Below are 16649 nucleotides of genomic sequence, written 5' to 3' on the forward strand. Positions count from 1 at the left end.
GGTCATGCCTCACAAGCCTTATTGAATTCTTTGAGGATGTGACAAAACACATTGATGAAGATAGAGCAGTGGATGTGGTGTATGTGGATTTTGGCAAGGCATTTGATAAGGTTCCCCAAGGTAGGCTCATTCAGAAAGTAAGGAGGCATGGGATACAGAGAAATCTGGCTGTCTGTATACAGAATTGGCTAGCCAATATAAGACAGAGGGTGGTAGTAAATGGAAAGTATTCAGCCTGGTGCTAAGTGGTCTTCTGCAGGGATCTGACCTGGGACCTCTGCTGTTTTTGATTTTTATAAATGACTTGGATGAGGAAGTGGAAGGATGGGTTGGTAAGTTTGCAACAGGACATTGACAGGATGCAGAACTGGGCTGAGAATTGGCAGATGGAATTCAACCTGGAAAAGTGTGAAGTGATTCAATTTGGAAGGTCAAATTTGAATGCAGACTACAGGGGATAAAGACAAGGTTCTTGGCAGTGTGGAGGAAAAGAGCGATCTTGGGGTCCAAATCCATAGATTCCTCAAAGTTGCCACCTAAGTTGATAAGGTTGTTAAGAAGATGTATGGTGTGTTGGCTTTCATTACCGGGGGATTGAGTTTAAGAGCCGTGAGGTTATGCTGCAGCTCCATAAAGCTGGTTCGACTACACTTGGAATACTGTGTTCAGTTCTGGTCACCTCATTATAGGAAGGATGTAGAAGCTTTAGACAGGGTGCAGAGGAGATTTACCAGGATGCTGCTTGGACTAGAGGGCATGTCTTATGAAGAAAGGTTGAGGGAGATAGGGCTTTTCTCATTAGAGCAAAGAAGGATGAGAGGCGAGTTGATAAAGGTGTACAAGATGATGAGGTATAGATAGAGTAGATAGCAAGAGACTTTATCCCAGGGCAAAAATAGCAATCACGAGATTAGTTTGATCTTGGATTTGGAAAAAAGGTCAGCACAAGATCGAGGGCTGAAAGGCCTGTGCTGTGCTGTACTGTTCTATGTTCTACTTTTAAAATCCTTGGATGCAGGCCACCTGGTCTGGGGCTTTGTCAGACTTTGGGTCAAACAGTTAACTGAGCACATTTTCCATGGTGATAGATTCACTCCCTCTCAGTCACGTCATAATTTCTAAATAACTTTGGGAGGCTTTCCAATTCTTGTACAGTGAAAACAGATGTAAAATTCCTGTTCAAATATTCTCTTTTCTTTCCATTTTTTTTTCATTTTCTGCGAGTGGATTTCTTGAGTTAGGGAATTAATGTCCCGATCAGACACCCTGAATAAAAATATGGGTTACAAAATCCACTGAGCAACTTGGAATTAGTCCTGCATCAGGAAAGACAGTGAACACAGAACGTGGAATAAATGACCACAGATGTTTGGCTTTTTTAGACACTAAAGTGGATGGGAGGGGAATGTGACTGAAAGATATAAATCTCTAACAGGGCTGGAAAGATTAGATACAGGGAGGATGTTTTCTTTGGTTGGGGAGTCGAGAACTAAGGGACACAGTCTCAGGATGCGGGGTAGGCCACTTAGGACTAAGATGAGGAAAAATGTCTTCACTGAAAGAGTAGTGAACCTGTCAAATTCAACCACAGAAGACCTTGGATTTGAAGTCACTGAATATATTTGAGAAAGAGATACATTTTTAGATTTTAAAGGCATTAAGGGGCATGGGGAGAAAGCGAGAATATGACTTTGAGATAGAGGATCAGCTGTGATCATATTGATAATGGCAGAGTGAGCTGAAAGGTCTGAATAGTCCAATCCTGCTCTTGGTTTCTATGTTAAAGGACCAGCAGGCAAAACAACTATTATCTATCAGCATCATTGCAATGAAATGGATGCAGCTCAACAACATTGAAATAAACTGATTCTGATAAACCTGCTCGCGTCAGACTTCATTCTTCAACTGAAGAGATTGCTTCTTGATTTCTAACTGTTCTATTTATAGAGAATGTACCTTATTAAAATTCTTTCAAATGGTTCTTGGGGAGATTCATGAATTTCAATTAAGTTTTATGTTTAAGATTCCCTATGAACTGATTGTACACTTGAGGCAAAGGCTGACATCAATTTTGTAAATTAAAGCTATTATGAAGACTTTTGCACACCAATAACAGTAATTGATGCATCTCATTACCCTCTGTTATAAAGGAAGTGTCTGTAACTAGCAATTTCCATTTACCAAACATCCTCTGCCTGCTTGATTGCCAATAATGAAACACTGCTGTTGATGCTGAGGAATGATCTCCTTCCCAATACAGTCCCCTTTTTGCACCTGTGCACTGAAGCAGAAGGGGACAATGTTCAAAAAAAGGAAAATAAAAGTGCTTTTATACTGGAATCTGGATAGAAAATGAAGTTAGAGTATCCTGTTACCATTTCAAAAGTCATAAGCACCAATAACATATGCCTACAAAAATGACAGCTTAACTCCGAGGTTTCATTTACCTTTTGTTTTTTCACTTCCATTAAAACAGAGTTTAAAATCTCATCCTAGCTATACGTTAGTGTTCCAACACTTCCTGTTTGAAATGAAATGTTGATTGATTTGCGCATCTGTGGTGAAGTAGTAATTAATGCTGCATTATCATTAAAATACCTGCCAGACAATTTCGCATTCCATCATTCCTCAAAACAGCAGCCTCCTCTCTGATCATAGACTGAAATATACTTGGTTATTATCACCAAATCTGGCATGAACAGCTGAAAACTTACTGATTCATTCCCTGATGAAAGGCTCTTGCTGAAACATCGATTATGCTGCTCCTCGGATGCTGCCTGACCTGCTGTCCTTTTCTAGCACCACTCTCATGACTGAAAAATTACTGTCTCTCCCTTTCGCTTGAAAAATACATCTATAACTGTGCAAGCAAAGTACTTTTGCAAGCTTTCTTTTCTTAGAAAAGAAGCTTCCATTTTGGAATAAAGATTCCTGTATAAGTTTAGTCATTAATTAGGGAGTTAAAAGTTAAAACCATAGCCCTAATTTCTAAGCTTAGTTATGGCTAGGTTTCCCCAAATGGAGTTTTAACACACGGTGGACATATTTGCTTTTTGGACAGGAACAAGGGATGGGGATTTCATGGTAAAATGAAATGGGAGTTGGAGAAAAGAATTGAAGGGAAAGATGGGGATTTAGGAAAAAGGCAAAGGAGAAATACCGAAATTTGGATGAAATTGAAGGAATAGTTATGGAAGTCAGGATAAAGCTGGATGAAAAGCAGAGGTTGGTAGCCAATCCGTGACCTTGCAGAGAGGATTGGTGGGTAAATTGTGCAGATAATGGGGAGAATACGGATTAGTTTGTTAGACTTGCAGAATATTCTCCTGCTTTTCCCAGCCCACAAGCAGTGCCATAAAGGCAGTTTCCAAATGAACACTTTTCCATCTTCTTTTAGGTTTCTTGAGATCCAAATGACTTAGGTTAAATATAGAAACACTATTAAATAGGGAATATGCAGATTCTTTGAAAGGTTTTAAGAACCAGCTCAACTCTTGGGAGGGTATTCTGATTTGGAGTGGACTGACCAAAATTGATGCGAACAGTAGAGAGTGAAGAACTTTCTCTAAAATTACAAAGAGATATCGATCAATTGGGTCAATGGGCTAGGAAACGGCAGATGGAGTTTAATAAGGATAAATGCAAGGTACTGCGTTTTGGTAAAACAAACAAGAGCAGGACTTATACGGTTAAAAGTAGGGCTATGTGTAATGTTGTAGAACAGAGAGACTAGGGGTTCAGGTACATAATTCTTTGAAATTTACAACATTGGTAGATAGGGTGGTTAGGAAGGTGTTTAGCACATTTGCCTTCATTGCTCAGACCTATAAATATAGAAGTGTTGATGTCATGTTGAGGTTGTACAGAATATTAATGAGGCCTCTTCTGGATTATTGTGTTCAGTTCTGGTCACTGTTATGGGAAGGATATTCTTGAGCTGGAAATGGTTCAGAAAAGATTTAGCAGGATACTGGCAGAAATGGAGGATTTGAGTTATAAAGGAGAGGCTGGATAGGTTGGGAATTCTTTTTCACTGGAATGTAGGAGATTAAGGAGTGACCTTATAAAATCATGAGGTGAATGGCAGGTGTCTTTTCCCTATGGTGAGGGATCTCAAGATTGGGGTGCATGTTTTTAAGGTGAGAGTAGAAAGATTTTAAAAAGACATGGGGGCAATTTCTTTTTACACTGTGTGCAATGAATTTCTAGAGAAAGTGATGGATACAGGTACAGTTACAACATCTATAAGATATTTGGATAAGTACAGGAATAAGAAATGTCCGGAGGGATATGGGCCAAATGTAATAGGTGAGACTAGTTTAGTTTGGGATTATGTTGCTGTGGACTGCTTGGACCAAAGGGTCTGTTTCCACGCCATATGACTCAATGAATCTATGATTCTAAGTACATGTTTCAGATCTTTAACAGCTTAATTTCTTACCCAATTCAAATCCTGCCATTTTGGGTATTAAAAATACCTTCCTTGTCTTCCCTTGAAACATTATAAGAGGTGGTGTTCATTAATTTTTGTGATTTTCTTATGTTTGAGGGATAATTTTAGGAAGGCGTCTGAGTAAAAAAAATGTCATGACTAATGTCATAAACATTGATCAACAATTTCCTGGTCTTCAGACCCAAACAACATGGAACAAGTATTTTACATCTGAACACTTTCCAGAGAACGTGCAAACATTTCACAAAAGTATTGAAGATATATCATCATACTACATCCAAGAAATCTATGTTTCCAATGACCAATAGACCATATCCATGAATAATGTTTCCTCTAAGCTGCTTGGAGGGTCGGTGCACATTGATCAGTTTGCAGATGCATTGACATCCAATTGCAGCAGACTTCAGACATCTGTGCAGCAGCAAGAAAAATTGGAGGTAATGTCGGTCATGATAAGCATGAAGAACACCTCAGCCCTTTGAGATCCCTTGTCTTCTAACCCACTGTTACCTCGGACTTAACTATGAGCTCAATGCCAGTCAAATTTGTTTGGCTCCAGACTGTCAGGTTGCATCAGGGCATCTGCAGAACACCTAATGTGTGATCATAGAGTCCAAGGGTGAAATTATTCTTCTCCTTGGCCCTTCCTTTTCTGGCATACATTGGGACTGTGCCTTGTTTTTGATATAGACTCCAGTGTAACAGATATCAAGCATTCTGACACAGCAACAATTTCATAACATTGCATAGGACTCTAACCCGAGGCAATGTTTTTACATAGATATGTTAAATGTGCTGCTTAATGTACAACAACATTCCCTTTTTTTAATTAAAAACTTGAACAAATGCCAGCTTGACATGCAGTCCTAAATTACCTCACATCAAAAAATTGCAAGTTGAATTCGAATGACTATTATTAGAAATATTCCATTATCTTATAATTTTCAATGAAAAGATTTTACAAGCATAAAGAGGCAGAGGTGACATCTATTGCTGAGATAGTGTATATGCTGACATACAGCCGATGACTTTCCAAAGATTATCATTAGCCAAGCATAGTCATTTATAGCAGAGGCTTACATTTGGGTCCTGTGGAAGCTGTGCCTGTTATTGTGGACCGTGGACCTCCTTTCATGGGGAAACCTCCTTTTCCTCTGCGTGTGACAGGTATAGTGACACGTGGACGTTTTATTGGTATAACAGCACGAGGTGGTGGTGGAACACGGCCATGGTAATCAAACATCCTAAAAAAAAATAACATTTATGCTTAGGATACAAAGTACATTTTCAGTTTCACTTCTCAATTGAACTTGCAAAGATAGCACCATTATTTCATTGGAAAACATCAAGCCATCTAATGAATGCATGCACATAGCTTCATAGTTTCTCAGTTTTGTATTCTGGACCTTGAGATTATTGGTTAATAAATGACACAATCTGGTGGTGGCATTTTTGTTCTGTTTTAGCTGCAGACTCGATTTAATTGTGGCTGTGGTCCAGTCAAGAGTTTGTCATTTGAGTGACTGTTGTATTATTCCTTGCCAATCTCCCTGCTCCCCAACTCCATCCTCCCTCCCCCACCACCCACAACAAATCTGATCCATCATCCCCTTATAGCTGACCTGGTTCCCTCCATACCCTACTGCCATAAGACCATAAGACATAGGAGCAGAAGTTAGGCCATTCAGTCCATCGATTCATTCATGGTTGATAAGTTTCTCATCCTCATTTTCCCCGTAACCCTTGATTCCCTTGACAATCAAGAACCTATCCATCTCCATCTTAAATATACGCAATGACCTGGCAGAGCATTCTGTGACAATGAATTCCATAGATTTACCACTCTCTGGCTGAAGAAGCTTCTCTGTTTCTCTGTTCTAAAAGGTCTTCCCTTCACTTGGGTCCTAGTCTTTCCTACCAACGTAACATCTTCCCATCATTCACTCTGGCCAGGCCATTCAGTATTCTGTAAGTTTCATTTAGATCCCCCTTATCCTTTAAACACCGAGTATAGACCCAGAGTCCTCAAACGTTCCTCATATGTTAAGCTTTTCATTCCTGGGATTATTCTCATGAACCTCCTCTTAACACACTCCAGGGCCAGTACATCCTTCCTGATATTTGGGACACACAACTGCACACATTATTCCAAATGTGGCCTTAGCAGAGCATTATAGAGCTTCAGAAATACATTCCTGCTTTTATATTCAAGTCCTCTCAAAATAAATGCCATCATTGCATTTGCCTTCCTAACTACTGACTCAACCTGCAAGTTTACCATGAAAGATCCCTGGACTAGAACTCCCAAGTCTCTTTGCACTTCAGACTTCTGAATTTTCTCCCCATTCAGAAAATAGTCCATGCTTATATTCTTTCTACCTCACACTTTCCCACATTGTACTCCATCTGCCATTTCTTTGTCCACTCTCCTGACCTGTCCAAATCCTTCTGCAGCCTTCCCGCCTCTTCAATGCTACCTGTCCTTCTACCTACCTTTGTATCGTCTACAAACGTAGCCTGAATGCTCTCAGTTCCTTGATCTAAATCGTTAATGTATAAAATGAAAGGTTATGGTCCCAACACAGCCCTGCAGAACACCATTTGTCACCAGCTGCCATCCTGAGAAGGACCTTTTTATCCCCACTCTCTGCTTTCTCCCATACAGCCAAGCTTTTATCCATGGTAGCACCTTACCTCTAACACCATGGGCCCTTATCTTACTCAGTATCCTCCTGTGCGGCACCTTGTCAAAGACCTTCTTGAATCCTAAGTAGATAACATCCATTGGCTCTCCTTGGTGTAACCTGCTCATTACTTACTCAAAGAATTCTAGCCGATTTGTCAGGCATTGCCTCCCCTTGATGAAACCATGCTGACTTTGCCCTATTTTACCAAACACTTCCAAGTATTCCAAAATCTCATCCTTCACAATGGATTCCAGGATCTTATCCACAACTGAGGTTAAGCTAATTGGTTTATAATTTTTATTGGTCTGCCAGACCACTCCCAATCTACCTTTTGTCACTGTGCCACCTCTTGCCAGACCCTATTTCCTATAATCAATTTTACTTACCCCAACTCTGCAAACCTGATCTCCCAATCACTGTTCATTTCAATTCCCCTTCCCATTCCCTCTCCGACATGTCCACCCTCGCCCTCCTCCATTGTCCAATCAGACTGCAAATTGGAGAAACAACACCTCATCTTCTACCTGGTCAGCCTACAGCCAGGAAGACTGAATATCTTCTCACCTATCCCCCAACTTCCTTTCCAGCTCCTCCTCCTTCCTTCCATCCCTCCGACTGAACCTTCCAGCTACCAACTTGATTAATTTCTCCTATCGACCTACCAGGTCGTACCCACTACCTGTATTCACCTATCGTACCTCACTATTCCACCCTCTCCCTATCAATAACCTTTCCCTCCCCTTTATCCGTAGCTCCCCCTACCCCCACCTCAATTCTTGAAGAAGGGTTATACCCAGAACATTGACTTCTACCATCTCCTGATGCTGCCTGGCTTGCTGTGTTCTTCCAGCCTCCTGCTTGTCTACTTTGTTTTCCAGCATCTGCAGTTTTGTTGTCTCTCACATTACTTACCTGGCAACCTTACAGCTTGACAGACAACCTCCTTCCAACTTGTTATCCTAAACATCCCTTACCCTAAATCCTATCCAGATGGCACTCTATTCTGGCATCATATCTCTCCAAACCTTAACCTCTATCCAGCTGGCATTCTACCCAGCAGATACCTTACTTACCTGGCAACCTACCCCTTACATATCTGGCATCCTTCCCTGGTACCCTATGCAGACCCAGCTGGCACTGTACTTACCTGGTACCCTGGCTAAGTGATGGCCTAGTCATATTATTGCTAGACTATTAATCCAGAGATGGAAATGTGTTGCTGGAAAAGCGCAGCAGGTCAGACAGCATCCAGGGAACAGGAGAATCGACGTTTCGGGCATAAGCCCTTCTTCAGGAATGGGGAAAGTTTGTCCAGCAGGCTAAGATAAAAGGTAGGGAGGAGGGACTTGGGGGAGGGGTGTCGGAAATGTGATAGGTGGAAAGAGGTCAAGGTGAGGGTGATAGGTCAGACTGGGGTGGGGGCGGAGAGGTCGGGAAGAAGATTGCAGGTTAGGAAGGCGGTGCTGAATTTGATGGATTTGACTGAGACAGGTTGGGGGGAGGGGAAATGAGGAAACTTGTGAAATCCGAGTTCATCCCTTGTGGTTGGAGGGTTCCTAGGCGGAAGATGAGGCGTTCTTCCTCCAACCGTCGTTTTGTTGTGGTCTGACGATGGAGGAGTTCAAAGACCTGCATATCCTTGGTGGAGTGGGAGGGGGAATTGAAATGTTGAGCTGCAGGGTGGTTGGGTTGGTTGGTCCGGGTGTCCCAGAGGTGTTCTCTGAAACGCTCCGCAAGTAGGCAGCCTGTCTCCCCAATATAGAGGAGGCCACATCGGGTGCAGAGGATGCAATAGATGATATGTGTGGAGGTGCAGGTGAATCTGTGGCGGATATGGAAGTTTTAATCCAGAGACCTAACTATGTACTTGGGGTCAAATACTGCCAAAGCAGATGGTGGAATTTAGATTCAATTTTTTTAAAAATCCAGAATTAAGAGTCTAATGATGACCGTGAATTCATTGTCATTTGTCAAAAAACCTATCTGGGTCACGGTGTACTTTAGGGAAGGAAACTAACATCGTTACCTGTCTGGCCTACATATGACCCTAAACCCACAGCAATGTGGTTGACTCTGAACTGCCCTCTGGGCAACTGGGGATGGGCAATAAATGCTGACCTGGTCAATGACACCCACATCCCATGAATGCATAAAAAATCTTATCCCCCTAGAACCCTATAGTCCTACCCATCTGCACTTTATGCTCCCAGCATCCTAAATCACACTTACCTTATGTACTTACTATTGAACAGCAGCTGACAAAGTGGCTGTCAGGATTTTAACATTTCAGAATATGGCAGTTGAGTCCTGGACACATGTTTTGCCTCCCCACCCCCCTTCAAAATTCTGAGCTCTGAAAGAACTGTCAGAATAGAAGTACATTCAGAATTTCTGAAGGTGCCCCAATTGGAAGCTCCTGTCAGAAATCCTTGTAAGTCAATTCTGTGATCTGTTGCTACATTTAACTTTATTATTAGTCATGTTTGATTAATCTATCCTCTAGGGTTTTATTTGCCATAGAGGAATGTATATCTGTTGCAGACCACACAGAAATCTATAAAACTAGTCATTGACTGTCAACCTGTCAAATGTTTTAGTGTATTTTCTCAATCAACCAAATCTATCTTGACCCTCATATCTTCACAGCTTCTTCTGAACAGATTTCAGACACTTGTTTCAGAATGAACTATATCACATACAAATTAAAAATAAATTTATATCGTATTGTGATAATTATTTCCAAAAGGCTCTTTACAGTAAGATTATTAATTAGCCCATTTCTAATACTAAATCTAAAATAGCTGAATCCCTAGTTGGCTGTTTATTGAACTTCTTCAGAAATCCATCGTCTACACACTCGAGGAGTTCATCCTCCATTGCATTTGTACTGATTAGGTTTAAGCAGTGTATTTATTTATTTCCCATTATTACTACATGACCCAAGTTATATGCTATGTTCCCTCTAATTTCTCCAGATGCTGTGTGCACCTCTGAGGTCTGTGTGTGGGCCTGGCTGGCTAAACCAGCATGAATGTTTTAGCGTAGAGATTGGTACGGGCAGCCTTTGGAGGAGCTAATGCAGGATGGAAGGATCATTGGTTACACGCGTTCCTAATTTCTTGATTTATACTATGCCCAACATTATCACTATTGTTGGTGGTTCCATAAACAACTCCCAGAAACATTTCCTGTTTCTTACCTCCACCAAACTGATTCTCTGGGGCTGAATCTTTTTTGGTAAAATCCGATTTGGATTAAATTTTTTTGAAGGGTTTTGTTGCTCCGAGGCCCAGTGAGTTCTCTTGCTCTATCTTCCAAAACTCACCTCAATAGTTATCTATCACACTCAGACGGTGGCTCACATCCAATTTCTGCACTGCTCCCAGAACAACTTATTGCTCGGTGATTATCAACTTAGTCCAGTCCATTGGGTGTCTATGAGTGAAATGTCCTTTGGTACCAACATTACAATAATAGTTGCCTTTTGATTGGTGTGGCACAATATACCAATCCTACATGTGAGCCCAGAGGTCTGGATGCAAGTTCTACCTGCCATGCAGGTGTGTTATAACATGCCCAAATAGATGGTTTGGACAAACATCTTCAATGACAGCTGTGTGTGCAGTCTGAAGTATAGCATTAAAGTGCAGAAACTTTCTGTAAGTGGATCAGGGATGGGCATATCAGAAATCAATGTTTGTGAAGATGGGATTCATGTGACTGCTGCCCACGGAGTGTACTCTGAGACTCTAGTACTCAGTTTCCAACATGAAGATCGTTTGGAACGAATGGTGAGCTGAACCTGTTCGGTTGTTGTGTTGTTGGGAGGCTGAGTACTGATGAGGCGTATTGTGACATTAACAAGGTTTATAACAAGTGTTAATCCCTGTCCATCTGGCATCGTGCTGCTGCTTGGTGAGAATCTTGTCATGCTGCTTGTGTAAAGTGGAGGATGTCATCAGATGCTCTCAATGTCTGGATGGGTCTCACTGCACTTGTCAAACAATTTTCCAACAGGTCCTGCATTTTAAGCCTTCAAAATAAGATCCACTTTTGTTAATGGACTAATCACATTCCTTAATAGGAGTGCTATTCAAACTCCTTTTCCTTTTTGCCTATCCTTCCTAAATAACAAATATCCTTGGATATTCAATCCCCAATTTTAATTAATGTCTAACCACGTATCTGTAATGGTAAATACATCATATCCAATCACCCCCATTTGTGTCTTTAAGTCTTCGGTTTTGAATGTTTGTGAATACAGATAGAGAACCCTTAACTTTGTATTTTTAACATTATTCCACATTCTGATCCTACTTAATTCTTGCCTTCACTTTGCCTGTCCTATAAGTTTGCTTATTTCTTTTCTACTTCAGCTTATCCCAGTTTTGTTTTTCTCCAATCTGAGCTCCACCTCAGAGTCTCGATTCCCTGCCAATTTAGTTTAATACCTCCCCAAAACAGCAACAAATCTCCATTTGATGAAATTAATTTCGGTTCTGTTAAGGTGTAACCTGATCACCTTATGCAAACCCCACCTGCTCTTGAACCTGTTCCAGCACATCAGAATACTGATGCCCACCCGCCTACCCCAGTTTTCCAAAGCACTCAATTGCTTATTTCTCTGCGTACTGGTAGTAATCCTGAGATTCCTGCTTTTTAAGTCCTTTTTTCGATATCTGTCCTAGCTCCCTAAAATCTGTTTTCAGGACCACATCCCCCTTCCTACCTTTCGCATTGGTGTCAATGTGGGCTACAACCTCTGGACATTTACCTTCCCCAGATGACTGTCCTACAGCTGCTCTGTGACACTGTTGACCCCAGCACTGCAGAGGCAACATACAATGTGGATTCACGTCTATTTCCACGGCAACGCCTCTCAGTTTCCTGAACTAATGAATCCCCTATCACTACTGCTCTTCTACCTTTCTTCCTCCATTTCTGAGCAGCTGAGTAATCCAGGGTGCCACAGACTTGGCTCTGGCTGTACTTCTTTGAGGAACCATACCTTCACCAGTGCCCAAAATGAACATTTGGTTCGTGGGTGCAGTCATCACAGTGGAATGCTACATTACTTCTGCTGGAATGCCTGGCAGTCATCCATTCACTCTCTGCCAGCATGTTTCTACTTGTGTTGTATTAGCCACATTAGACATGCTATTCAAGTAACTCAGCTTCATGGACGTGTCACAGTGACTCCAGCCACCACTCAAACCCAGAGCTCAAGTTTCTGCAGCCGGTTACACTGCTTGCGTAAGGTCACCTAGGTCATGGGTTACTCCATGACTTCGCATATGCTGCACTCCATATGTAGGGCTGCCTTGTTAAACTTTAAATTTACTTAATGCATCTCCTGTGATTGAGCTGTTGGCCAATCAAGATAGCAGATGTGTGATGGGCGCTCCAGCTTCCCTGTTCTGTCTGCTGTCCTCCATTGTACCAGGCCTTCTGGAGGAGGCTTATAATCAGCTGCCCCTTGGAAAATTGTATGTGATGTTCTAACATGGCCCCTTCCAGGATCCCAAACCAGAGTTGAGGCTGATGTTGAGATAATGACTCAACTGGAAACATTCAGCTCCTTGAAAACTTAGCTATGCTGGTCTGCAGAACACATTTTAAATACATTTCTGATAAAAACCTACCAGCCCAATGCAATAGAGTCATGCAGGAAAATAGAAATTCTGCTAAACTAATATTGTACATGCGATTTAGGAACATCATATTCCCCCTATCAATGAGCACAGCCATCAGAGTCTCAACTAGAGTGATGGAAACTGTTTTGATATTATGCTCAATTCACATTTGTAAGGACATAAAATCAACATGAAGGTTATTGTATAGTAAGGCAACATACATGAGGTAGAACATGAGGTTTGCTGGATATGTGTCAGCATTGATTGATGAGGGAATCAGTGTTCTCTCCAACTCCCCCTGACCTTCTTCCAAAATATTATCTCCCTCCCATCCATCACTGCAAATCTTTCCAATGCTCATTGAAATGCATTTTTATCTTCACTAACTAGGCATTAACTTGGTGTTTGATAAAGTGACTACTAAACTAATGGACAAAGCTGGAGACCCGCTCACAGAAATGAAAGCAAATTTCTGTGGATGCTAGAAATCTGCAATAAAATCAAAAAGTGCTTAAGAAACTCAGCAGGTTTGGTAGCATCTTTGCAGAGAGAAACAGAATTAGTATTTCAAGTCTGATATGATTTTTTTTCAGCACTAATTGGGGCTGGAAAATTGTTATTTTTATGTAGTTGACAGAAGGGGACGAGGAGCGGATGGAATAAATGCTTCGGCCTACCATAACAAAAGACAAAGAGAGTGCTAATGATCATAAAGGAGAAGCAGAGAAGTAAGATAGGCATGAAAGGGAGAAAATAGGCCCAATATGTTAAGAAGAAAGTCAACAAAACCCAGCAGGAGGTGCCAGCAGAGTAGGAGAGGGAGGTCTGTAATCAAAATGAAAGACAGAGATTATACTGTGAATTTGTCGAACTCAGTTTTGAAGAGTCTAGGGGCTGTAAAATGCCAAAAGAAAACAAGGTCCTATTCCTCCAGCTTGCTTTGAATTTTGTGGGAATACTATAGTAGGCCCAGGATGGAACTGTAAGCATGGCAGGGAGATGGTTTATTGAAATGCCAAGCAACTGGAAGATGGGGTCATTCTGATAAGTCAGTTGAAGGTGAAATGTGCTCCATAACACACAGGAACTATCAGCTGGCTGCAGATTCATGGAGATGTGTTCTACCTGTAAGAACTGTTGATTTCAGAAGAAATTAGCAAAGTCCAGAAAATAAGGAAAAGAGGGGAATAACCGGCTTGCTATAATAGTTGTGCTAAATACAGCACCATTCAGCTCAATCTCCCATTTATTCAAATTAGAAGTAAATCATCCACAGTGTATACTTGAACTTCATATGCTACTTGGTATGTGAAGGAGGCTCCTTGTTAACAACAGAAAGTCAAAAAGATGACTTGTCATACAACACTTTCAGAAGACAATGGCAAAATAGCAACTCTATGACTTAGGTCACATTTAACATCACTCAAAAAGGTATCTGAATCATAGAATCTTTACAGTGTGGCAACAGGTCCTTCAGCCCAACAAGTCCTCATTGACCCTCCGAAGACCCATTCCCCTACTCTATTATCCTATATTTACTCCTGACTAATGCACCTAACCTACACATCCCTGAACACTATTGGCAACTTAGCATGGCCAATTCAGCTAACCTGCACATCTTTGGACTATGAAAGAAACTGGAGCACCCAGAAGAAACCCATGCAGACACGGGGAGAACGTGCAAACTTCGCACAGACAATTTCCCGTGGTTGAAATCCAACCTGGGTCCCCGGTGCTGTGAGGCAGCAGTGCTAACCACTAAGTCACCATGATGTCCTGATTCAGACTATGGAAGTATTATATTTCCAAACTGCCATAACTGTCTTGTTAGTTAGTTAAAGCTGCATTTATATTTTGACAACTCTTGGATGACCTCTGAAGCAAATTATCTTGAAACAAAAACAGAGACAAGGTACTGCTTTGAAGAGTTCCAATTCATCAAATTTCAGGTGAGATTTATATTGGATAAAGAAGTCTGGAGGAGGAACAGAGAGAACAAAAACTGCATTATTCATGCTAACCCTGAATAAATAAACTTATTGTGTGCCTTTATTTCCCCTTGAGATTTATAACAGCAGTTATGTATTCTGCACAGTTTTGGTGTGACTTTGCAAATCACGACTATCAGTACTGCAATCAGGAATAGGGCAAACATCAGATATGGAACTAAGTTGGAAATTCATAGCAGATGGCCACAATTTAGCAAAGGCTGAGATAAAATTGTTGACTCTTGTTTGGCAGATTTTCTATTTTCAAATATGTAAAAGTGTGGGGCCTCTATAAAATCCACAACATGTCTTGTCTTCATTATGCTTCCACGGACACAAGAAAGAACTTACATTTCTACATTACTTTAAGTGACACAAGGGAATCTTTATGACCGATGAGGTATTGCAGAATAATGACCATGCTATGATCAACCAATGCATACACAGCAAAGTCCCAAAAATAACAGTGCAACAGTGACCAAATAATTCATTTTGGATGATTGTTGTTTGAATTCAGTATATTTCACTCACTCCAATCTTGCCCAATAAATGTCAGCTCTTTGCAAGTCGATTATTCTTAATTTGGATTGACCAATTTAATTTTCTACTGCAAATTATGCTTTAAAGATTACTGACCCAAATGTTCCCCTGCTGTATTTAACCCATCTCATTACCAAGAACCAGGTTGAGCAATGCCTCCTTTTTCCTCCTGAGAATTTAACCAATGTTTTTCCTCCAAAGTTGACATAGGATCTTTTATATCCAACTGAGGAATAATGGTTTTACGTCTAATCCCAACTACAGCAGCTCCAATAGTGCTGAGCTCCCTCAGTAGAACATTTTTGGCCAAATGTAAATGGGACAACACCAAAGTCTCAGGTAAATGGTAAATCTTTCCTGTGTTTCCCCAGTATAGTGCCAAGTACAATTTCCTTTCTTGCGATGGCTTTCTGCAACTCAACTCTGCTTAATTTCCCAAGATTAGTCAATTTATTACAGTTTGGTCAGATAATGGGTTCTTTCATGTAACTGTCAAGTCATCTATAGCAGGTAGTGTGGATAGAGAGGAAGTTCATCTGTGAAGTCAAAATGTGTTTATTGGAAGGTTGCTGTCACACCCGCTAAGTATGAAAAGAACGTTTTCTTATTAACACTCTCGGTTTTATTTGCTTCTTTTTTTAAAGAAAAACCCCTTGTTAGAATTAAAATGCCATTGACCACATGTGTTGTCTCTAAAGAAACATTTCATGGACAAAAGCTAACTCATCACTTACCTGGCATATTACAGCCTTACATTGTGAAAATCTTCTAATCAAACCAGCACAAAGGAACAGCAGATGTCTTCGCCAGCCAGTTTGGAACAAAGTGGGTATTGCTATTGAATATTATCATTTCTGAAGTGGTACTAATGACTCTACAATTATCTCCTACAATGGTTTTTGATGAGGGACATTGAAACCACCTCACTAGCTAAACTGACTTATCCAGGAGCCCAAGTCACATGAATGAAATAGCTTTTATTTCATAGAGTCCCCACACAGTGAAAGTATTCATTCCATAGAGTGTACAATGGCCCTCCAAGCTACAGGCCATCCTGCGAAGGGCTTACGCCTGAACATCGACTCTCCTGCCCTTCGGATCTTGTCTGACCTTTTGTGCTTTTCCAGCACCACACTTTTCGATCTTGAAGTGGAACAACATGATTGTTCTTTTACTGTCACTGAATCTAAATCCTGAATCTCACTTCCTAACTGCTCTGTGGGTGTGCTTGCAAGGACTGCAACAGTTTAAGAAGAATGCTCAACATCGGCTTTGCAAAGGGTATACAACAAAATGCTGGACTTGCCAGCAACATTTCCATCCCATGAATGAATTTAAAAAATCAATA

General features: G+C 41.0%; 1 protein-coding gene across 6 annotated transcripts in view; it reads right to left on the reverse strand.

The window, feature by feature from the left end:
* LOC122549028 (RNA-binding Raly-like protein) overlaps positions 1-16649 on the reverse strand; it is a 634594-nt gene that overhangs the window by 138834 nt on the left and 479111 nt on the right. For all 6 annotated transcript variants that reach the window (XM_043688161.1, XM_043688162.1, XM_043688165.1 and 3 more), the window contains one exon: positions 5534-5697. In XM_043688161.1, coding sequence (XP_043544096.1) covers positions 5534-5697 — 164 coding nt within the window. The remainder of the gene's footprint in view (positions 1-5533; positions 5698-16649) is intronic.

Source organism: Chiloscyllium plagiosum, chromosome 4 (assembly GCF_004010195.1).
Source record: "Chiloscyllium plagiosum isolate BGI_BamShark_2017 chromosome 4, ASM401019v2, whole genome shotgun sequence".
Taxonomy (NCBI): Eukaryota; Metazoa; Chordata; class Chondrichthyes; order Orectolobiformes; family Hemiscylliidae; genus Chiloscyllium; species Chiloscyllium plagiosum.